At 50.8% G+C, this 22,542-nt stretch overlaps 2 protein-coding genes across 2 annotated transcripts; both read left to right on the top strand.

Annotated features, from left to right (window-relative positions):
* The first annotated feature begins 320 nt into the window (after positions 1–320).
* Positions 321–4,062, top strand: LOC147367377 (liprin-alpha-1-like). The gene is made up of 3 exons (XM_086416430.1): positions 321–1,980; positions 2,452–2,616; positions 3,709–4,062. Exons 1-3 carry the CDS (start codon positions 1,954–1,956, stop codon positions 4,060–4,062), a joined length of 546 nt encoding a protein of 181 aa, XP_086272556.1. The 5' UTR covers positions 321–1,953.
* Positions 4,063–4,109: 47 nt separating this feature from the next.
* LOC147367376 (liprin-alpha-1-like) lies at positions 4,110–21,736 on the top strand. Its single transcript, XM_086416438.1, has 9 exons — positions 4,110–4,235; positions 6,151–6,297; positions 7,689–7,823; positions 9,014–9,097; positions 10,817–11,040; positions 12,857–13,088; positions 17,314–17,465; positions 18,313–18,488; positions 19,775–21,736. Exons 1-9 carry the CDS (start codon positions 4,110–4,112, stop codon positions 19,834–19,836), a joined length of 1,338 nt encoding a protein of 445 aa, XP_086272564.1. The 3' UTR covers positions 19,837–21,736.
* The last annotated feature ends 806 nt before the right edge of the window (positions 21,737–22,542 follow it).

The raw sequence follows: 22,542 nt of genomic DNA, 5'->3' as shown, positions 1-22,542 counted from the left end.
CTTAGAAGACGTGCTCATTCCTAGTGGTGGTGCTTTCTGAAGCAGTTTATACTATTTGGTTCGACTGTGAACCAGTATCCTTGCAGGGTTATGTTTGACGGTGGGCCTGAGCTGTGGGCATGGCTTTCCTTCTCCCACACACCACACTCACCTGACATCTTTTTGGCAGCCCCTCCCCCCTCTCTGCACCCCTGATGGTGGGCTTGAGCCCAGCCCCCCTGTCACCATGGAGCCCTTGTGACTGAGTGGGTTCCAGGTTCCGGGCTCCTGGGAGACATGCTGAAGGCAGAGCCTTCGTGCCATTTCTTCTAGAGACAGCAGTGCTGATGGTCATAGTGTGAAAGTGGTGTGTGTGAGAGTGGTGTGTGAGAGCGTTGTGTGCGAGAGTGGTGTGTGAGAGCGGTGTCTGAGAGCGGTGTGTGTGAGAGCAGTGGTCGTAGTGTGAATAGTGGTGGTCGTAGTGTGAGATCAGTGGTGATAGCTCCGGTGCTGAGCTATCTAACCGTGAAACAGCAGTTGCCCCCGAGTGGGGGACTGCCCCCATCCGCGAGGATGGGTCGCAGAAGGGCCCGCCTATGGGCACTTTTCCAGTGCTGCAACCCCAAGGCGAAGGCCAAGACAAGGAAGACCTCGGCCTCGGCCCAAGTTCTGGAAGCGGAGTGGACTGACATGAGAGCAGCCAGGGGCTGGGCCCGTCGGATTGGCCCTTACCCGGTGAAGCACTGGGGCTGTGTTTCATTTTGTTAGCATGGCTGTGGGCCCTGCCGGGGGTCCCTGCCAGCCAGGGCGTTTTGCCCTTCTGGGCAGGATCGACCCCAGCAGGTTGACCTTGTAAGTGGTTGTGCAGGTGCTGCGTGGAGGATGGCCGGGGGCCCCACCAGAAGGGAAACGCTGGCTGGAGGAGTCACTGGGGCACGTGGATTGAGCTATAGAGTCAGTCCTTGAAGCAGAAAGGCTAAGCCCCTTAACGTCTCCCTTCTTCCAAAGAAGGGATACACTGGCTGGAGGAGTCTCTGGGGCATGTGGATTGAGCTATAGAGTCAGTCCTTGAAGCAGAAATGCTAAGCCCCTTATCGTCTCCCATCTTACAAAACACAGAACAGTGTGTCCAGTATTTTAATGATGGCTACCTACTGCTTACATGTATAACATATACCCTCATAGCTTCACATGTCTACTACATGCCTCTTACAAGTGTTGGGCAGTGTTCTAGGTGCTGAATACTCAGTGTGTAGTAGGGGATATGCAGCCCAGGATTTTTTTATGTGTGCGAAGAAAAAGAGAAGGATGAAAGATGCCGTGTGGTTCAGTTTGAGCAAGTTCACCACGTGGATGGCACCGCGTGCACGAAAATTGTGATAAAATACATAAAACATGAATTTAACCTTTTAACCAGTTTATTGAATGACTGGGTGACTTCAGTAGAGTCAGCCTAACAGATGGCTGTGGGGTGCCATCAGCCTTTTTCCCAGAGGAACACTCCAAAGCCTGGTGGCCTTGTAGATCTTCCCTTTCTTCTGCCCTCTCCCCAGTGGTTCTAGGTCACTGGTCTGTGTGTCGTTTAAGAACCTCTTTGTCCACTTTGTTGTTAGGTTTATGTTTAGGAAAGTTTCTCAGACTTCCCTGGGTCTTGAGAAGGCAGGCTTGGATTCCGGGTTCTCCCCTGCCGCATGCCTGCCAGGTCAAGGTGGAGGCTAAAGGCCAGTCTGAGTTGTGGTGGTCTGTGTGGTCTTGGGGTCAGCGGACCCCTCTTCTCCGGAGGGGCAGGGAGACCCTCTGTGTGGAGCCTGGAGAGACTTGACAGGGTCAGTCTTCAGTCTCGCTCTCTTTTTAATTTGTGTTTGAATTTAGTTACTTACTCATTTAACTGTTTTCTAGGAGTTGGCATCCCCTACGGAAGAACTCAGTGCATGCCGAGAGCAGCTTCTAGCAAGAGAAAAAGAGATAGCCGAAATGAGAGCCGAAAGGAACAACACCAGGGTCAGTAGGGGGATTCTCACGTGTTGACAGTTGCCCCGCGGGGGTCACCACTGGGTTCCGTGTTGCTGTCTTTAAACTCTGGCTTGTTTTCAAGTCATTTTTCACATCTTCCCACTGAGCAGACCGGGGTGGATCCGATCGGGGTTCTCATACTTTGCTTCAAATTTATGATGAGAGCTAATATAATTTTAGTACATTTGAGGAGGGAGTTCTCTTAACTTACATTTTTGTCCATGCTACAGTGTGTGTGAGGTCTTAGTTCCCCGAACAGGGATTAAAACTCAGGACCCCTGCAGAAGTGTGGAGTCTTAAGTACTAGGCCACTGGGGAAGTCCACTCTAACTTTAGACTGAACTGGCAGGATTCTGACTTGCCTTAGCATGGTTTTGGTGTTAGCGTGAGGCTGAGAGGAGTTATCGGCCCTGAATTCAAGTATGAGGTTGAAGGTGCTCCTTTGGCCCTGCCCTGCAGCTGCTGCTAGAACACCTGGAATGCCTGGTTTCCCAATATGTGCCATCGCTCCGGATGACGATGGGCAAGCAGCAGGCGCGGTCCCCAGCCGGCATGAAGAGCGAGGTGGAAGTGCTCAAGGCACTGAAATCACTGTTTGAGCACCACAAGGCCCTGGACGAGAAGGTACCAGCCACCCGGCCGTCCTGGATTTGTACACTTGCTGCCTTGTTAGGTGGATGATGCATGTATTTATGTAACTAGTTGACTTTTGAGCTTCTTGAATTCTTGTAAATACATTTTTTCTGTAAGAAGTCAGAATTTTATATGGTTAAAAAGTGTTGCCTGTGTACATGCTCAGTCATGTCCAAGTCTTTGCGACCCTGTGGACTGTAGCCCACCACGCTCCTCTCTCCCTGGGACTTCCCAGGCAAGAATACTGGAGTGGGTGGCCATCTTCTACTCCAGGGGATCTTCCCGACCCAAGGATCGAACCTGCCCTCTTGCATTGGCAGGCGGATTCTTTACCACTGATCCACCTGGGAAGCCCCAGGTAAAAAGTATTAGTTGGCATAAATGTCTCAAGATTTATTATATTCTGTATATCAATTTGCAATTAAAAACTAGGTAATAGAATTAGTTTAGGAACATGTTTTTTCCTCTCTAACTTAGAATTTAAAGCTGTTAATAAGCAGATCTTCTTGACATTAAGGTCAATGAGATGCATTAAATGTCTTCCGTTACAGCAGCCGTGTGTTGGGGTGAGTGTACACTAAGAAGTGCACTAAAGTATATACACACTTCAACACACAGTGACTCGGCCCCTTTTATTTCAGTTGAGAGTGATTACGAGGCGCACTTGAAAGGTGTAGTTTGTTAGAAGAAGAATTAGGTGCCACACACAAAGAGAGGAGTTTGATCAGTCATCGTGTAATTTCAGTGAAGGGTTTGTCATTTGTATCCTTTCATTTAAAAAAGTATGAAGGCTGTAGTGGACGTCAGATGTTATTTATCTTTCTGATTGAGGACCCTCCCACTTGGGTTATTTTAATGACTAGTAAACTAGACTTGTGGCTCAGAGCTGCAGGATCTCTTAAGTACCCCTTTGTCCAGTAGAAGACAAATTCTGACTCTGATCACCTGGTTCTCTTTGGGATGGATAGCATCACCATGTATTTTCTTTTTATGCTGTATTTTCAGTTTTGAGTTGAGTTTTTCCAAATGGAGTTTTGCTGTCTTTACTAATTTCTTTATTCTGATTCAAACTTTTGGTTTTAGCTGATGATTCTTAAAGAGAAGAAAAACCCGGAAAAGATACTGATGGATGGGGTGCTTGATGTAAATCCCAAGCAAGAAAACATGCCAAGTGCCAATGGAAAGGCAAGTCCTCGGTCTCACTCTCTGTCTGGTTCTCGTCTTACCATCCAGTCTGTGCGGGGCTGTTGGGACCTGTCACCAAAGCACCATGTAGTTCTGTGCGACTGTGAGGGTCGTGTGAGCTCCAGAGCACAGAAGGCAGTTTTGACCTCACCGGTTGCCCGGAAGTGCTGTGTTCCCTCCCTCCCAAAACAAGGCTGTCTAAGGCTTCCTTTCCCCCTTAGAGAACCCGCGACGGCTCTCTGGCTCGGGTGATCCAGCTCCAGGAAATCATAAACAACCAGTTGCGAGATCAGAGCCAGATGAAGGAGCTCCTGGCAGCCCTCTCTGCGCAGGTGACAGACCTGGAGGAGGACTTGGACACGGCCAGGAAGGATCTCCTCAGGTCCGAGGAAGTAAACGTGAAACTACAGCGGGACGTCCGAGAAGTGAGTGACGGTGGACGTGTTTGTTGTCCTGAGGTGGAATGTGGGTCCCTTGTTCTCCCGGTGGTCTCAGCCTTGGGATGGCTGCGTGAGCAAGAGCAGAGCTCTGGCGAGACCACGGCTGGTGGCCTCCCTGCCTCTGCGTCGAGGTCTCGGGGTAGAAGAGGCCTGGTCCAGACGGTCCATTGCAGTGGACCAACATAAGGGCAGCCCTAGCGCTGTGCTGCACCCTGGGTGTGGACTGCTCATTTCTACAAGTTCTAGGGGGCCTAGTGTGTTCCTTTTTAAAAATTCATTCATCCGTTCATTCATTGATTTGAGTATAGTTGCTTTACACTGCTGTGTCAATTTCTGCTGTACAGCAAAGTGAATCAATCATATATATATATATATATGTACACACACATATCTCCGTCTTTTTTAGATTTCCTACCCATTAACTTCACCACAGAGCACTGAGTAGAGCTCCCTGTGCTGTACAGTAGGCCCTTACTCACTGTTGACTTTATGCACAGTATCAGTAGTGTATTGTCAACCCCAGTCTCCCAGTTCATCCCCCTACCTGCCTGTTGAATGTATTCCCGATGATGCTGAAATTTCCTTCTGATTCACTCAGGCGAGTCTGGTGACGTCTGTGGAGCCCGTTCTCTCGGAGAGATGGGAGCATGCTGTGTGGGCTCTGCTGAGGCAGCTTGCCTGGCCATCTTCTTTAGTTTTCTAAGGTTCTGCTCCTTGAAGGGATGTGTGACAGTGACACCGGTGGTCAGACAAGACGAGTGGCCTTTGCTCACCCTCAGATCCTCAGGCCCGTGCTGTGTAACCATGTAGAATCATGATGTTTCTGGTGGTCATGTCTGCGGGTGTCATGATTTATGAGAAACTACCTAACAGTCAGTGTGAAAACAGAAGTGTGCTGGGAGCTCAGGCCTCCTCCTGTGAGCCTCAGCTTTCCTTTGTACACAGGCAGACAGTGCCCACCCTGCCCCACCCCTCTACCGTGAGACCGTCTCAGAGAGAACCCCTCCAACATGTGTTCCAGCAGGTGTACTTGTTTAGTAGCTTGGTGTGAGTAATTCTGTGTGAGAACTCAAAACAGAAGTATTTGCACATATTTGTATAACCTGTTCACATTACTCTGGCAATAGGAGGAGATTAGGTGGCAGAGTTTAATATGTAGAGAATTCTGGAAAAAGCGTTTTTAAGACCTTTCACTTTTAATGTTAGGACAACACTGGTTACTTAGTGACTACGGAGGGACCTGAAATGGATTTTGAGCTGGCAGGCGGGAGTTGCACCAGCAGCAAGTTCTGGTCCTGGTGTGAGCATTTCAGACATGTGGTGTAACTCTGCTTTAGAAGAACTAGGCTTGAGCAGGCTGCTTCCAGTTGTGTTACACTTTGACTTCTGTTTCCACTCACTGATGTTCTTACTTTAATTTTGAGGAAATTGCATGAGATTTTTTCCAACTTTTACCCGAGGAAATGAGCCTCAGAGCTCCCTGTTGGATCTGTTGAAGGTCCCTCTGTGTTCTGGGTCAAGCCCGCCTGTATGGTGTAGGAGACAGAGGTCCTCATTTCATGCCAGATCCCTTCCCTCCTGGAATTCTTGCAATGACAGGGTAGTTTAGTGTACTTTTTGTTTGCTGTTTGGGTTTATTATGTAGAAAAGAAGCTTGGTAAATCGAGTGGCCAGACAGACATTAAGACAGATGGGTGCCATCGTGGCAAATGTGACATTTGAGGTAGGCGCGTTTTTGCTCACGTCTAAGAAAACTGCCATGTCTAGGAGTTTAATTTTGAGGATGCTAATTTTATGTTTGATTTGAAACTTAGGATTTAGTCCAGCTTTTTTACTCTTAAGTGTGCTGGAGTATTCCACGATAATGACTTACTTTTCTCCTCTGTAATGCCCGGTGTAGGCCATGGCCCAGAAGGAGGGCGTGGAGAAGAGAATCACGACACTTGAGAAACGCTACCTCGCCGCACAGCGCGAAGCCTCCTCTGTGCATGACCTTGATGATAAACCTGAAAAGGAAATCACAAATAAGGATTCTCTGCATCAACAGGTAATGGCCTTTACTGACCTGTGTCTGACTTTTATAGTAGTGAATACTGAAGAAGGAAGGTAAAGACCTTTTCATGTGACTCCCATGTTGGAAATCAAGTCCCAGTGTAAAGTTCTTATGACCCGAAAATACTGTGTTCAAAAGTGTGGATGTACATCATGATAAATCAACTGTACTGAAGGGAAATCCAATGTTTAAAAATTGAGGGTGACTGCAACTTACAGGTTTGAATGATTTGGGATTTGGTTTAACCATGTTGTGGAATTCCACTCCTGACACTTTTGTTTTACTTGAATCTGTTGGCTTGTTAGCATTTTTTCTGAAAGAGCAGAGAGCAGCAGGGAACTTCATGGCAGCTGGCTGCCTGTTGGGAACTGGGGTCAAAAGGCAGGGTTAGAGCTCCAGTCTGATTAGGGTTGGTACTTCCTATGGTTGGGTGAGCTTTACTCGCTCCTATTCCCATGTCATCTCAGATAATCAGGACTTACCCAGGAAAACCAAATCTGGCTTCTCCAAAACAAAGTGAGTCAATCTGGTGTGTGACAAAGTGTATCATTGGCCCCACCACAAAAATAGAATACTAGAAAGCCATTGAAATTTATGATGTGGAATGCTAATTAAGAACATTACGATATACAAAATAATGGCTGTAAAAGGCAGATCAGAAAATACCACGTACCATATGCTTTTGTTTTCTGAGGGTTTTAAAGCATATCATATTGTTTATGTATGTACATAGAGTAATACATACAGAGAAAACATAAGAAAGCTGCTTAGAAACAAATGCTAACCTCTCAGGAACCCGAGCGTATAGATAATTTAATTTTTTTTCCTTTTCAAAAAAGAATCTGTCTAAATGTTCTACATTGAAAGTTTTTCAGAGTAAGAAGATCTGTTAAAAGAATAATCGTGCATTTACAAATATTAGTTGACTGGCATTTCACCAGGCACACTCTGATCAGATCTTTGCTTCAGAGGAGATGAAAGCCATGTTTTGGCTTACAAGCCCGCGGCCATCTGCGGTCGGTAGGGTTCCCTTCAAATGATGATTCTGGTGATGTTTTAAGAAGGGTCAGTACTGAACCCTTATTCCCTTAACTTGTCAATAAGAATGAATACGCTTCTACAGATAACTGATCTTCTTTAATATATAAGAACTTTTTTTTTTTAAGACTTCTTTGGGGACGTTTAGGAAAAGCAAATACTCTGGCAGGAGGTGTTCTGCCCACTGAGACCAAGCCCAGGAACACTGAGAGAAAAATTACCGTGACGCAGCTCGCGAAACAGAACTAATCCAGTAGACACGTGCATTTAGGTTTTGTCTCAGCTTACTAAAAACAGCAGAGGCTACACCACTTGGTCTGTTTGGATGCTCTGCTCTCCCTTTGTAGGAGGAGGATGAAAACCGACCATTGCAGGAGCACCTGGAGCTGGAGGAGCAGAAGCTGCAGCAGACGCTGCTGAGGGCGGAGACGCTGCCTGAAGTGGAGGCTGAGCTGGCTCAGCTGGTGGCCGCGCTCTCCAAGGTGCTGCTCTGGGTCCCTGGGGGGCGGGCGGGGGAGGGCCTGTTCCATGCTGTCCCACCGTGCCCCTCCCCGTGCTGCTCAGTCCACAAAGGAGCGCAGACGCGGGGGGCGTGCTGCCCGGCTGCGATGGGAGCGCGCCCTGAGTGTCAGACAGTCCCAGCTCCCGTGTCATCGTTCCGTTAATTTCCCTCCAGTTTTGTCCCGTGTTCTGTGTGTCCCCAGGATACTTCAGCTCCGAGTCACTGCTGCTCAGAGTTCAGTCCGCAACTCAAAGCCTAGCAGGATAGAGAGCTAGAAAAATCCCATTCTCGTTTAAGAGATGGCCAAAATAGCTCTGTAATGAACACAGTTTTGTCTTTATTCATACATTGTTGAGTAAGTCACAGCGGGGCACGATGCAGACCCGGGGCCCCACTCCCAGCTTGCAGTCCCCGGGAGCCCGCGGCTGAGAGGCGTCCCGGAGACGTGGCGCTGCTGGGGGCATGGTCCCCATAGCCAGCCAGCCACCTCGTCCCTCTGATGGGAAAGGTGTGGCCCCGCACTGTAGGTGGGTACTGGCTGGGCATGGAGAGGTGGGCCCGTGCGGGCGCGGCTGTCCGGAGCGTTGCTGGGAGCTCAGTGAGCGGCTGAGGGGCCGGCCAGTCGCGGGAGGCCGGTGGTGTCCGGTGCTCGCAAACCCAACCAGAGCAGGGTCACTAACAGCCGCCAGGGGGCACCCTTCTGCCTGTGATCTTCCTCTCAAGGGTTGGTTTCTTCTCTCCCCTGACATCTCTGCTGTCTGTCCTGGGTCGGCCTTGTAGTCTGAACTTTGGTCTTCCGGAAGCTCTGTCACTAAGGAGGCTAAACTGTTGGAACTTATCTCCCAGCTTAGGAAGGTAGAACGTGTGCTCTTGTGAGTCCCGTGCTTGCCACTGCCCTGCCCGCGCTGGCTCAGCACAGACAGTCTGAGGAGGGGGTGCAGCGGCGGCGGGTGTGGGGCCCGGGGCGGGGACGAGCACGTCTCCTCTCACGAGCCGGTCACCAGCACCCTCCGTCACCCACGTGTCACACGCGAAGCCGCGCTGGCTGCTTGAGCTGGCGTGCGGGCGTGCCCCCCACGAACCCGGGGCCAGTGGTCTGCACAGAGCATAGCCCGCTTGCGTCAGGACAGGGTCGTTGCGAGAGGAGCTGACGCTGTTCTTGGCCAACAGGTGGAAGAGAGACACCTTAACATCAAAGAGAGGCTGCGCCAGATGCAGGCCCAACTGGAGGAGAAGAACAAGGAGCTGCTGTGGGTGCGTGTGCTGATGGGGAGCCGCGTCTGGGCCAGAGACGCGGCTTGGGCGGGGGCCGCCGGTCCCGTCTCTGCCATCGAGTGTGTGTGTGTAGCCCTGTCTGCTGATCCAGGCACCCAACCTCGGGAGCAGGGCCAGATGTGGTCGCCCGTAGGCTGGGGCCAGGGGGCCCCCACGTTCAAAGAGGCTGCTTGTTGCTCTGAACAGCCAGGCTGGGGAGCTGCTCAGGATACAGTTGGACCTTACCAGTGCCCCTCAGACAAACCCGAGGATGCCAGCCCGAGGCTCATTGGTGCCCAGGTGTGGAGGTGTTTGCCTCAGACGTGTCGCTGGAGTCCCACATGCCCGACTGCTGGTCCAGACATGGTGTGTGTGTGTGTGTGTAGGATGGCTGCTCCTATGCAGGAGGAGAACCGTAGTTCCGTTGTGACAGAAGTCCCGTCAGGAATGGGGCATGGTGGGAGCTCACATCAGAGAGTCCTGAGAGAGGTTTCCCAGAAGGGTTGGCCACACGGTGATACAGACCATTCAGGAAATGGAGTGGGGATCCCAGGTCCAGCCTCAAGTGTCAGTATTGTCTCCACCATACCTGTGTTCTTGGGGCTGACTGCAGAGCCTCACACTCAGGCTCCCAGGGGGCTGTGGTTCTGACTCCCATCATGAGACCTGCAGTGAGGCTCCCTCCCTGCTGAGGCAGAGAGGTCAAGTTCTCCCAATCAGGGATGCACTTCCTTACTTTCAGAACTGCTACTCAGAGGCTGTTGAGATTGGGATGCTGTTTATGACTAAGCCAATTCAAAGTCAAGTTTTGTTTTGCTTTAAAAATATTGGAATGCCGATGCCTTATTGGGGAAGCTGTGACAGGTTTTATTTCCGTGGGCTCAAAAAGGGGTGGCCGAGCCCTGGGGAGGGGTCGTGACAAAGACAGAGGGCGAGGGTACTGGCCACGGGGGATAGGGAGCTGGCAGGCCAGCACCTCGAGGCTGCCCCTCAGTTGCTTTGAAGTCATGTCTGGGAAATCAAGGCAGGACCTGGGTGAGAGTGGGGCAGTGGGGGGAGACTTGTGGAGAGAAGGGTGTGAGGTGTGAGAGCGGGAGGGCGGCACGGGGCCCAGCAGGCACTCTCCCGTGCGTCTCAGATGACAGAGCCGCCCTCGCGGTGTGAGGGGCCATCCCCAGAACAGCCCGAGGGCCTGTGCCCCGAGAGGAGAGCCGCAGAGGGGCTGGCCCTCCCGTCCCCTGGCTGCCCCTGCTCACTCCTGTCTGTGCGTGTTCAGACCAGCCTGGGAAACGGAGGGCTGGGAACCCGCGAGGACGGCACTTCCCGGTGAACTAGTACCAGTGATGACCGCTGAGGGGGACCCAGCGGCTGTGGAGCTGAAGGATTTTTTTCTAATTTTCCTTCAGCCTGGCTGACGGAAGCATGGATGTATTTTTTTAATGTTCGGTTTTTGTCTCTGACTCCAAGAGCCCACCCTTGTGAATAACCTCATAGGATTGCCTTCCGTCCACACTAAGACCTGAGTGTCACCGGGCCATCTAGGAACTGGATTCTCCTCCTGCCCGTTTCTTCAGTTCTGCTCGCTTAAGAGATGGCAGTGTCTCATAAGCATGGCCCATTTGTCCAAAGTCAGGGCTTCCATGTAAAATTGTGTTCAGTTCCTGACAGACTTGAGCTGCCCAGAATGTCGCTGACGAGACGTGGTCCTCTCGTGCCCAGGTGCAGCCCCTGAAGGATCAGGACCGGGAGCACGGGCGGCAAGCCAGCGTGCTAGCCAACGTGGCCCAGGCGTTCGAGAGTGACGAAGGCACGTCTGACGGCGAAGGCGACGGGGTCACCCTCTTCAGCTCGGCCGCTCTGCTGTCGCCCAGCGGGCAGGCCGATGCCGAGACTCTGGCTGTGATGATTCAGGAGCAGCTGGACAAGATCAACGAAGAGATCCGGTGGGTGTGCCTGAGCCCAACTCCCCGGAAACTCAGTTTCTCTGAAGAGCTGTCTTCTGCTTAGAGAAGTCTGAGTGTTCCATAGTAAGAAAACTGACTTCAGGTCTGCTTCAAGAAGTTTCCGTTCTGAGATTGCCCTTGATTATAGAGCTCAGTCAGCCAGGGCATTCTGTCCAACGTGTGGTGTCAGCACTCTGTGGAGGGTCGTTTGTGGGGTGTCCCCCCCTCAGCTCTGGGCCCCAAGGTGGGTGAGGTGCCGAGGTGGTGTCCCCTGCGGCCCGTGCACCCTCTGGCACTGAGCGTTCGTCCTCATGTGTCCCTCGGAGCCTCCCACGTTCTGGTGAAAAGCCACCTGGAACAGAAAAGCTGGGGTTCTGGGGTTGGCAAATTCCCACTCGGATCTGCATTTCCTTTTTAACTTAATACAGTGTGAAGATTGGCTTGTTGTAAGATAGTGATATGTTACTGTATGTCACTCTCAGGACATGTGTTTGAGTTTTTCTCATCTCATCAGTATATATAAAATGTTTTCTTTAGACACAGTCTTGGCAGTTCTAACAGTTTACAAAACAGGATAGAACCCAAAGGCCCGCCTCATGGTGAGCAGGGGGCCTTGGGTCTGGGTGCAGCCGGGTGGCTGGGGGCCGCGAGGCCTGCCTGGTGCCACACCCACGCACCTGTGCCTCCTGTCCCGAGTCCACGTTCAGAGTGGCCGCAGGCCGGTGGCCCTGCACAGGGCCTGGCAGAGCTGCTGCTCAGATTGTTCTCGTCCCGTCAGCCCTGGCCGAGGTGCCCGTTCCTGCCAGTCGAGTGCGGGGGCTCGGGCAAAAGGCAGGGGTGAACGCCACAACCAGCAAACACAGATGTGCTACCTGCACTTTTGACGCCGAGACAGACTGCTTTATGGGCCGTGTTTGAGCACAGACAAGCTCAGAAAGACTGTCTTTTGCATCCCCATAGGAAATTTGGAATGGTTATATATTAATATTTTTATTTTTACAGCAAGTTGTCAGGTAAAAGTGATTTTTCCTTATGCAACAAGTTGACTTGATGTAAATGGTAAATTCTGTCCATCAACTTGTCAACACTGAAAAACTTTCAAGATGTATAAGTAGAAGTGAAACTGGAGAGTTTACTACCTGTAAGGATCTTGTATTTTAATTTGAAAAGCATTTTATTTGCATAATCATGTATTTAACCTGTATATAAAATCATCCATGACACATTAGGGGAGAAGAGCAGTAACTGAATTCTAGGTTAATGCAGCACATTGACATGAATCCAGAAACTCACACAAAGCTGGTGGAAAACTCCAAGTGATGCGTTTGTACATATACAACCTTAAAAAAAAAATTAAAAGATCACCTCAGCACTTCATCTGGTCTGGAGACTCGTGTTTAGAAACTCTAGCTTGCTCGTGAATCGCTGTTTTGGTTATACAGAGTTCCTGATTCCCAATGGAAAAGACTTGAGGCACTGACGTGCATCTCTGCCCTGAGAGCAGGGAAGGTAAAGGTTGTCAACTTGAGGTATCTCCTTACACGGAGAGAGTCGCCACCCAGACCCCATCAGAATGGTAGAGTAAATAAGTCAAATCAAACGTGAATGATCAGGGGCCACTTTGTAAGACTCAATGATAAATTATTCTAAGTTTGAGAATATTCCAAAGAGGGAAAGTTGAACCTTTTTGCTGAGATGTTAATTGAGCAACTGTTCGTGGAATTTGCTAATCGTGACACAGAATGCAAGCCCAAATTTGTTGTCCAGACACATTCCTCTGCTGACAAAGGCAGGTGATGATTTTCTTCTATTTTAGGTTGATCCAAGAAAAGAAGGAGAACACGGAGCAGCGGGCGGAGGGGATTGAGAACAGGGTGGGCACGGGGAGCTCAAGCAACCTTCGTCGTTTTAAATCCTTGAACTCCCTCAACCTGAATGCCACCTCCTCGCATGCCGGCTCCTGCCCGCCCAGCAGAGGGCGCTCCAAGCCCCGAAGGAGGCGGCACAGCCCGGCGCGGAAGGTAGACAAGCTGGGCATCATGACTCTGGTATGTGTCGGCCTCCTCCCTGCCGCGTCCCTCCCCGAGCACACTACTTTTCTTTTGTTTGTTTGTTTTTTCTCTTTTTACCCAGAAGAAAGTCAGGTACATTTGCTACGCTCAGAGGTCTAAGATTTTTAAAACTGCCTAGTCTTTCATCGGGCTTCCCTAGTGGCTCAGACGGTAAAACATCTGTCTGCAATGCAGGAGACCCGGGTTCGATCCCTGGGTTGGGAAGATACCCTGGAGAAGGAAATGGCAGCCCACTCCAGTATTCTTGCCTGGAAAATCCCATGGACCGGGGACCCTGGTAGGCCACTGTCCATGGGGTCGCAAAGAGTCGGACACAACTGAGCGAAATCATTCCATAATCGCACAGCGACAAATTAGTCTTGATATTTGGACCACCATTCCATAATCGCACAGCGACAAATTAGTCTTGATATTTGGACCACCGGCTTAGCACGTCATCATGAACTCAGCCAGAGCCTGCCTCTGTAACGCTGGGCCTGGCCTGTGCTGGACACAGCAGCTGCAGGAAGTTGCTGTTCTCAGGGAGCAGACCGCTTCGTGAGAGTAACCGTAGGCAGCTCTCACTGCACGTGGAAACCGGGTGGCACATTTCCCACTGGGGATGCCTGGCTGCAGGGCGCAGGGCATGCGGCGGGAACCAAACCAAGAATCTACACTGGTCTTGCTGATGGGCCTGGCCGCGCGCTCAGGCCAGCTCTGCGTGTGAAACCAGGTTAAAAGCCCGGTGCCCCAGGGCCCCAGGGAAGAGGTCGGGCTTCTTCACTCTTCCGAGTCTGAAAACAGGATGACGACCTAGGGCTTTTGGTGACAGAGTGTGCAGTTCTAAAGCACGTGTTCCAGCTTTCTTCCATGTTTAGCTTAGGTTTTGGGAGTGCATTGCTGTTTACCCCATGAAATCATGTTTACAGCACTCTGCTTTGTCACTGCACTTGTATTATCCCTTTTTTTGTTGTTACCACCCATTTCATGTTAGCTGCATTGTTAGTCAGCATATAATTAAATTAACTGTGAATCATTTTAGCGACATGTGAAGTGGTAACTAGTCCATTTTGTGGTCTTTGAAGACACTGTTTTTCTAATTTGCATCTTTGGCTAATTAGTTGATATTTAAAATTCTTTGACGATTTCTCTGTGGTTTCATGCTTGATTTCCTTCCGAGTATTTGTAAAAGAACAGTTCTGTATATTTTGTCCTGTTGTTGGAGTTCTCTGATGGTGTGTCTGCTTTCATCATTGGTTTTGATTTGCTGGCTCATCCTGTTGTCTGCTTAGTGGTTGTCAATCCAGACCCCAGCTTCCCACCACTGGTCCCCTTGCCCCCCAGGCTGTAGTTTACCCATCCATCCCCCCTTCCCCGTCCTCCCACCTGCTCTGGTCATAGCAGTGTTGTGGGTGCACTTAGTCGGGTTTGTGCTTTGTCTTCATGTCTCATTAAATGGTGTTTTCCCCCCAGAGCAGTAAGTTTGAATTAGCCTATCACTATGCATTTACAAGCATAATGTAGATGGATCCTCAACTACATATCATGTGTAATTCATAAATGAGATTATCCTTACCTATAGAAATGATCTCCTTAAGTGTAGAATTAATGGACTTTTGACACAATATCCTTTCTATTTTGGTGCTGGTATTTAAGACTATAAATCTCATCAGCTTTTGCACAGTTAATGTTTCTACTAGACTCTTTAAAAAACTATCTTCTATGGTGAATAAAATGTAAAGACTGCACCTGCTATTATGCTAGCTTCCATTCTTACATATTTTCACAGGGAACCTACTTTAATAAATTTATTTTGAGAAATTTTACATCAAATTCTAGGTAAGCATTTTACATTAATATCCAATAGGTGGTTAGATTTGTTCAGTGTTAAAATAGGTATTATGGTAACTTCCTCATCAGTTAAATCACTATTTTAAAGTATAACATCTAAAAAAAAAAAAAGTATAACATCTTTTTTATTAAGAGAAACTAACTTATAGAGACGTTTGGCTGAGAATAGACAACTGTTAAGGCCCTTTATTGTAGAGAATGCTGTGCTTTAATAAATCATGATGTTGTAATAGAACTGTATCTTCCTGAGTAATAATTTATAGTGTTTCTCTAGTAAATCTTGAATAGCTTATTTCACTTCTGTGGTCAAAAAAAATGTTCTGTTTCTAGTTACACGTTCTCTAAATCTTCATCTCACTTCTATGTTTGCCATCGTTTTGGCTATACTGTGTTTGTCTATGCCGATTCTTGAAGTTTTAGCTTCAAAGTCACAATACATCTGGTTTCTCTTCCTTTCTTTGCATGCATCTATCAGCCTAGTGATTTAAGGAAGCATTGTTGAAAGGTAAACTATTTAGTAATTTAGCATGCCTTTGTTTCTCTGTGAAGTATTAGAGAGTCCTTATCATTTTATGTGAATGAACACTGTGTGGTTATGTACTGGTGAAGAACTGACATTTTAATGGAAGTAATGAAACTCACCCACCACTTAAAATATGTTGATGGTTCTGTTGGAAATAGGTCATTCGTTGGGACGATTGTAACAGTTTGCCTCTATCCCACTTGTTTGCCTTCTAATCATCTCATGCTTATTTATAGTAGACATAGTATTATTTATTATTTTTAAAATTTTCTTTACTTATTTTTTTGGCCATGCTGCACAGCTTATGGGATCTTAGTTCCCCAACCAGGGATCAGACCGGTGTCCCGGCAGTGAAAGTGCCAAGTCCTAATGTCTGGACTACCATGGAATCTCCGCTTAGAGTTTTTTTAAAACAAATGACTGACTCAGAGCCATAGATGTTAGATTTGGAGGAAGCCAATTTAATGATGGTGGGTAGCAGTGTGCAGGAGACTCTGTGCGCCAGGCACCGTGTCAAATGCTTTCCGAGTCTGTCATCTAATCCCACAGACACCCAGGTGAGGTCCAGGCTGCTGTTATCCCCATTCAGCAGACATGGACACTAAGGCTTAGAGAGGCCGGACACCGTGCCCAGGCTCGCACACCCAGTAGCAAATGTATAGTGAGACCTGTCTGGACCCCGAAGGGGTTAATCTGTTCCCCACACTGTTGCCACCACTGTCTTTCCTGTCTTCAGACCCAGGACCAGCGGAAAAGCTGGGAGTCCAGGCGAGATCATTTTTTTTTAATTAGTTTATTTTTTAATTGAAGGATAATTGCTTTACAGAACTTTGTTCTTTTCTGTCAAACCTCAACATGAACCATCCATAGGTACACATACATCCCTTCCCTTTTGAACCTCCCTCCCGTCTCCCTCCCCATCCCACCCCTCTAGGTTGAAACAAATCAGTTCTTAGTGAAGACCTAGGACGAGTCCATGGGTTCGCTACGAGCCGGACACGACTGAGCGACTTCACTTTCACTTTTCACTTTCATGCATTGGAGAAGGAAATGGCAACCCACTCCAATGTTCTTGCCTGGAGAATCCCAGGGACGGGGGAGCCTGGTGGGCTGCCGTCTATGGGGTCCCACAGAGTCGGACACGACTGAAGTGACTTAGCAGCAGCAGTTTACTTTATGTAAACCACAGTGAGCAAATTACACTCAAACTGCGTGTAAGCACTTCATTGTGTAGCCCCCAGTCTGTATGTTTCTGAGAAAGACAAGCCAGACACATGGTGTTCGCATGCAGGGGTTAGGTACCTTTTCTATACTTCACTTGTTGTCATGGGTTCAGTAACCTGCATCATCACTAAACATGATCTTGGGTGGTGGTACAAGCTGTTTCCTTTTCTCCTTCAAATAGAAAGGTCTGGACGCCTTTGCTGAGAGGTTTCTTACTGTTGCTAGTGGTGCTCCTGAGCAGCATCTGGCGATGAACACAGTCCTTTCATCAGGGCAGTTCATGCCATGCAGGGTTCACAGTGCTGGCGTGGCTCCGCTGTCCTGCCTGGCAGGGCCATCTGGTCGCTGGATTCAAGGGAGAGTGGAGCCTGGCTGCAGGGAGGCTCCAGGCCAGGATCTGTGCACTCAGTAGGGTGTTCTCGCTGCCCCACGGCCCCGCTTCTCTTGAACAAGACAGTCCTTTAAGATGGCATTAAGCTAGAACAACACATTTTTTTGTACTTGGCGGATAGCATCGCTACTATGTTTTCCAGTAAGTTTCTGGTTATAATGTAAAGCCTGTGTGATTGCCTTTTTCGACACAGTCTATCGTTAGCCAATTTCACACTTACCTCACTCCCTCAGCTGCCACCTTTACCGGAAGAGGTAGAAGATGACAAGACCGCCATCAAATGTGAAGCCTCGACCCCCGCCTTGCTGCGGTTCCTTCGGCTAGACCGGCTGGACAGGGGGTCACCGCACAGAGCCAGCTACGAGGACATCAGGGACGCCCGCAAGTAAGGGGCCTGCGCGCCTCGTCGTCAGTCTCAGGAGCCCTGCGCCTCTTGTCTTCAAAGAGTTGCAGGGATGATTGTAAAGGAATCCCACTGGATTCGGTGCCTGTGTTTAGTGGTGAACTTCAGGTGCTGGGGTAGAAGAGCTCAGTGAGCTCAGTGATTTTAGAAAACATCCGTCTCTACGTATGGACTCCTGTGGGAGATTTCTTCCTGCTCTTGCTAGAGCTGTGCCCGGCCTGGGTGCATTCCTGATGGTTACGGCTCCGTGCCTCTTGGATTTGCTCTTGAGGGTCCCTCCCTTTTTCTCAGGGGTCTCCTCTCAGGAGACTGTCTGTCACCTCCTGTGACTGACCCTGTCCTCATTCAGACCCCCACCTGCTGAGCTCCCGTTGTGAGCCAGGCAGCACTCGATGGAGGGCACATGTGGTCACCTGACCAGCAGCCCTGCACGGTGACCGTCACTCTCCTGCCACGGCCGGGGACGGTCACCCTGTGGGAAGCGGGGGGAACTGCCCAGAGCAGGGGAGCTCGCCTTCTCTGGGAGGGTCGTCACCTGCCGAGCAGCGACCCTGAGAGAGGGTTGGAGAGCCCTCTGCACCAGCTCGTCTGGAGTGAAGCCCTCCTCAGGGGAGAGCTCCAGGCAGAGAATCTCAGCTTCCCGGGGCCATTGTTTGTGGCCGGAAGCCTGCATTGCTCGTGTGGAGTGTGGTTGGTGAAGGAGACTCCACTGTCTGCTGCGAGGTTGAGGCGCGGGTGTTGCTGGGTGGCCAGTTCTATCAGTAGGTCTTGTGGAGGGGTGTGTGTTTGCACAAGGGTGCCGGTTAAAGGTTGTTTTCTCTCCCCAAAGCTCGACAGGCTCTCAGGACGGCCCCGGGGGCAAGCCCAGCAGCAGCAGCAGCAGCAGCCAGGACTCACCTCAGAAAGCCCCAAAGAAGAAGGGCATCAAGTCCTCCATCGGCCGTTTGTTTGGCAAGAAGGAGAAGGGCCGGCCTGGACACCCCGGCAAGGAGGTGCTAGGACCAGGTGGGTGCTTCACCGTTCAGAGGGAGGAGGGTCTGCATGCATGTCCCTTCTGTGTCTCTCCCGCTGTCCCCATGAGGCCCCTGTCACTCACGCTGGGTGTCCTCCTGGGAGGAGCAGAGGAGGCATCTGTTTTCTTTAGGGTCCAAGATGATCGGATCAGTTGATGAACGGATGTGTGGATGGATGGAGGAATTAAGAGTTAAAGGATGGATGGATTAGTGAGTGGATGGATGGATGAACAGATGGCTGGCCAGATGGGTGGATGAACAGAGCATGGAACGAATATTGCAGATGTTTATACTGCAGTGCTAGAAACATACTCTACGAATGAGTAGGAGCTGGGCAATGATTGTTTCCTCCAGAACAGTGACAAGTGTTTGGAAATGGCCTAAGTGCTCATCAGTGAAGGGTGAGGTAAAATCTGTGGACACCCCACAAGGAACAGCACCTCTCCTTCCTGCCACTTTCCCCATCCCCAGGAGCTCATCACGGATTCTGCCCATGCCCCCTACTCCATCCCACAGCCACGAAGGTCCTCCTGGCGTCTCCTCATCACACAGTGTTATCATCAGGCCCCCATCTCACTCGGCTTCATCTCCTTAAGGACAGGATATGTTCCTGCCTCTTCAGCCAGAGATTTGTTGAGTGTCTTGTTTGTGCTGGGTGTGGGATTTATAAGGGTAAGTAAAACAGATGTGGTCTGGAGTACAGTTAAGTGAGAAGAGAGAAAAAGGAGCAGATTATTAAATGCTATCCTTATTATTACTAAATATAACGCTGAGATGGATGGTGCATTGATTATATACCAGATGCTGTGTGTGCCCCTTACCAAACAGGTGCTGCCACCTCCCGATTTACAGAGGAGGAGACAGTGATGGTCATGCGGTTAGGGAGTGGTGAGGGCAGGTTCACACCCATGCAGTGGGACCATGCACTTCGCCGAGCCCCAGCCACCTCTCTGGTGGATGCAACAAGAATGAGATGGTTCTATGGCATCGCTGATTCGATGGACATGAGTTTGAGCAAACTCCAGGAGATAGTGAATTACAGGAAAGCCTGGAGTGCTGCAGTCCGCGGAGTGGCAAAGAGTCGGACACAACTGAGCGACTGAACTAAAACCTGAGTGTGTGCTGAACTGCTTCAGTCGTGTCTGACTCTCTGTGACCCCAGGGACTGTAGCCCACTAGCTCCTCTGTCCATGGGATTCTCCAGGCAAGAAGACTGGAGTGGGTTGCCATGCCCTCCTCCAGGGGGATCGAACCCACATCTCTCGTTATCTCTTGCAGTGGCAGGCAGGATCTTTACCGCTAGAACCACCTGGAAAGCCCCAGTGAACGCTGACAACTAGGAAATGCAGAAAGTAAGGGCTGCTCCTAAGTTAAACTGGAAGAGCAGCAAGCACAGATTGTAAAGAGGAAAACACACGATGACCGACAACAGTGCTGACAGAAACAAGCAGGGACGCGTTCACCCACATCAAGAAAATGTGCCATTCGGAAGAGGAGCCCTTGGAGGGACAGTTGGAACCGGAATGAAAACTGAGGCCATGGTAGGCAGTGCCCACTCACACGGCCCGAGTGGAGTGGTGTCACTCGCCGGGCTTTCTGCATCCCCAGAGCTGCTGGCAGTAACATCTGGGCGCTGAGGCCGGGCAACGTCCCCAAGTGAGCTAAGGCACCCCTGCTCTCTTTCCAGTGCTGCTGCGGGGCCCTCTGTGGGCGGCCACCCTCATCCCCTGCTCTGCCACCCACTGGGGCCCGACTGTTCCCCTGGGATCCTTTCAGCCCTTGAGCTTGTGTGTTCCCAGCCCTCTGCCACACCGGACTGGGATGCAACTCAGGACTTGGGCTTGAGATATTAAGGAGACCGTGAATCTGGAAGGACACAGCCCTGGGGCCCTCGAGTGACCACGTGAGAGAGCTGGAGAGCAAAGCCCCCTCGGGGAGGAAGCAGAGCTTTGATACGTGCCCACACCCACCGCTGCCTCGGCACAAGTGCCTCTCCTTTGCCTCTCCTTGGCCTGAAACAGACCCCAGCTGCTACTGCTGCTCCGCAGGTGATTGCTAAAGATGCACCTCCTGCAAGAGCTATTGTCCTGCTGCTCTGGGGCTGCCTAAGTGTGCTCAGGAGTGTCAGACAAGTGGGGCTGCCACGCCTGATGCTGGAGGAGGGCCTGATGCTGGACTAGGGCCTGATGCTGGAGGAGGGCCTGATGCTGGAGGAGGGCCTGATGCTGGGGGAGGGCCTGATGCTGGAGGAGGGCCTGATGCTGGACTATGGGCCTGATGCTGGGGGAGGGCTTGATGCTGGGGGAGGACCTGATGCTGGAGGAGGACCTGATGCTGGGGGAGGGCCTGATGCTGGGGGAGGCCCTGATGCTGGAGGAGGGCCTGATGCTGGAGGAGGGCCTGATGCTGGAGGAGGACCTGATGCTGGGCGAGGGCCTGATACTGGGGGAGGGCCTGATGCTGGGGGAGGGCCTGATGCTGGGGGAGGGCCTGATGCTGGGGGAGGACCTGATGCTGGGGGAGGGCCTGATGCTGGGGGAGGACCTGATGCTGGAGGAGGACCTGATGCTGGGGGAGGGCCTGATGCTGCAGGAGGACCTGATGCTGGGGGAGGACCTCATGCTGGACTAGGGCCTGATGCTGGAGGAGGGCCTGATGGTGGACTAGGGTCTGATGGTTGGGGAAGGTCTGGTGCTGGACTAAGGCCTGATGCTGGGGGAGGCCCTGATGCTGGACTATGGGCCTGATGCTGGGGGAGGACCTGATGCTGGAGGAGGGCCCTGATGCTGGGGCAGGAACATCTGATGCTAGACTAGGGTCTGATTCTGGGGGAGGCCCTGATGTTGGACTGAGGCCTGATGCTGGGGGAGGGCCTGATGCTGGACTAGGGCCTGATGCTGGAGGAGGTCCTGATGCTGGACTATGGGCCTGATGCTGGGGGAGGCCCTGATGCTGGAGGAGGGCCTGATGCTGGACTATGGGCCTGATGCTGGGGGAGGACCTGATGCTGGACTGAGGCCTGATGCTGGGGGAGGTCCTGATCCTGGACTAGGGCCTGATGCTGGAGGAGGGCCTGATGCTGGGGAGGGCCTGATGCTTGGGGAGGGTCTGATGCTGGACTATGGCCTGATGCTTGGGGTAAACGTCTGATGCTGGCGGGAAGGTGTGATGATGGTGGGCAGCCTGCTCCCAGATGTACGCAGAGTTGTGATTATAAATATGAGAAATCTTTTTTTCATACTTTTCTGACCACCTTGCTATGTTCTTTTTTTCTGAAACATAATTCTGTGCAATATAGATTTGATTTCTGCCATACATCAACATGAATTAGCCATAGGTGTTCAAATGTCCCCTCCCTCTTGAATCTCCTTCCCACCTCCCTTTGCTACATTCTTGTCTCTATGGATATATGAATAATAAAGACTTGACTAAAATAACATAAAAAGCTCCCACACACAAGCATGCACACGCACACTCCCTAGTGCATCATTCGGGTCCGCATCAGGGTTGCCCTCGGCCACCCCGCCCTGGGATCCACGGTGAGCCTTGACACCTGCACTTTGTTCCCACCCTGGGCCCGCTGCCCAGGCCTCAGCAGCAGAGGGGCCTTGTCCCCGCAGATGCTGAAGTGATGAAGCCTCTTGTCTCCGGAGCCAAGGTACGAACACCTAGTCGGTCGTCCTTTGGGGACACCTATACTTCTGCCTTCTAGCCTTTCCATTGTATCCATCTGTTTTCTCTTAACAGAATGTCCGTGTGATGACACGGGCTCCCATTACCAGCTCTGGTCTGTTCTCATTGAGAGTACAGCTTACCCTCGTCACTCTTTACTGGCAGTGGGAAATTTTGCTCCAGTACTTTATTGAAGCAGTGAGTGCAGTGAAGTCGCTCAGTCGTGTCCGACTCTTTGCGACCCCGTGGACTGTAGCCCGCCAGGCTCCTCTGTCCATGGGATTCTCCAGGCAAGAATGGTGGAGTGGGTTGCCATTTCCTTCTCCAGGGGATCTTCCCAACCCAGGGATCGAACATAGGTCTCCGGCATTGCA

The sequence above is a fragment of the Bos grunniens genome, chromosome 8 (assembly GCF_055505025.1).
Source record: "Bos grunniens cultivar Pamir isolate PY7600 chromosome 8, Bosgru_T2T1.0, whole genome shotgun sequence".
Taxonomy (NCBI): Eukaryota; Metazoa; Chordata; class Mammalia; order Artiodactyla; family Bovidae; genus Bos; species Bos grunniens.
Note: the sequence above shows the minus strand (reverse complement) of the source record. Positions and strands in the feature narration are given on the sequence as shown.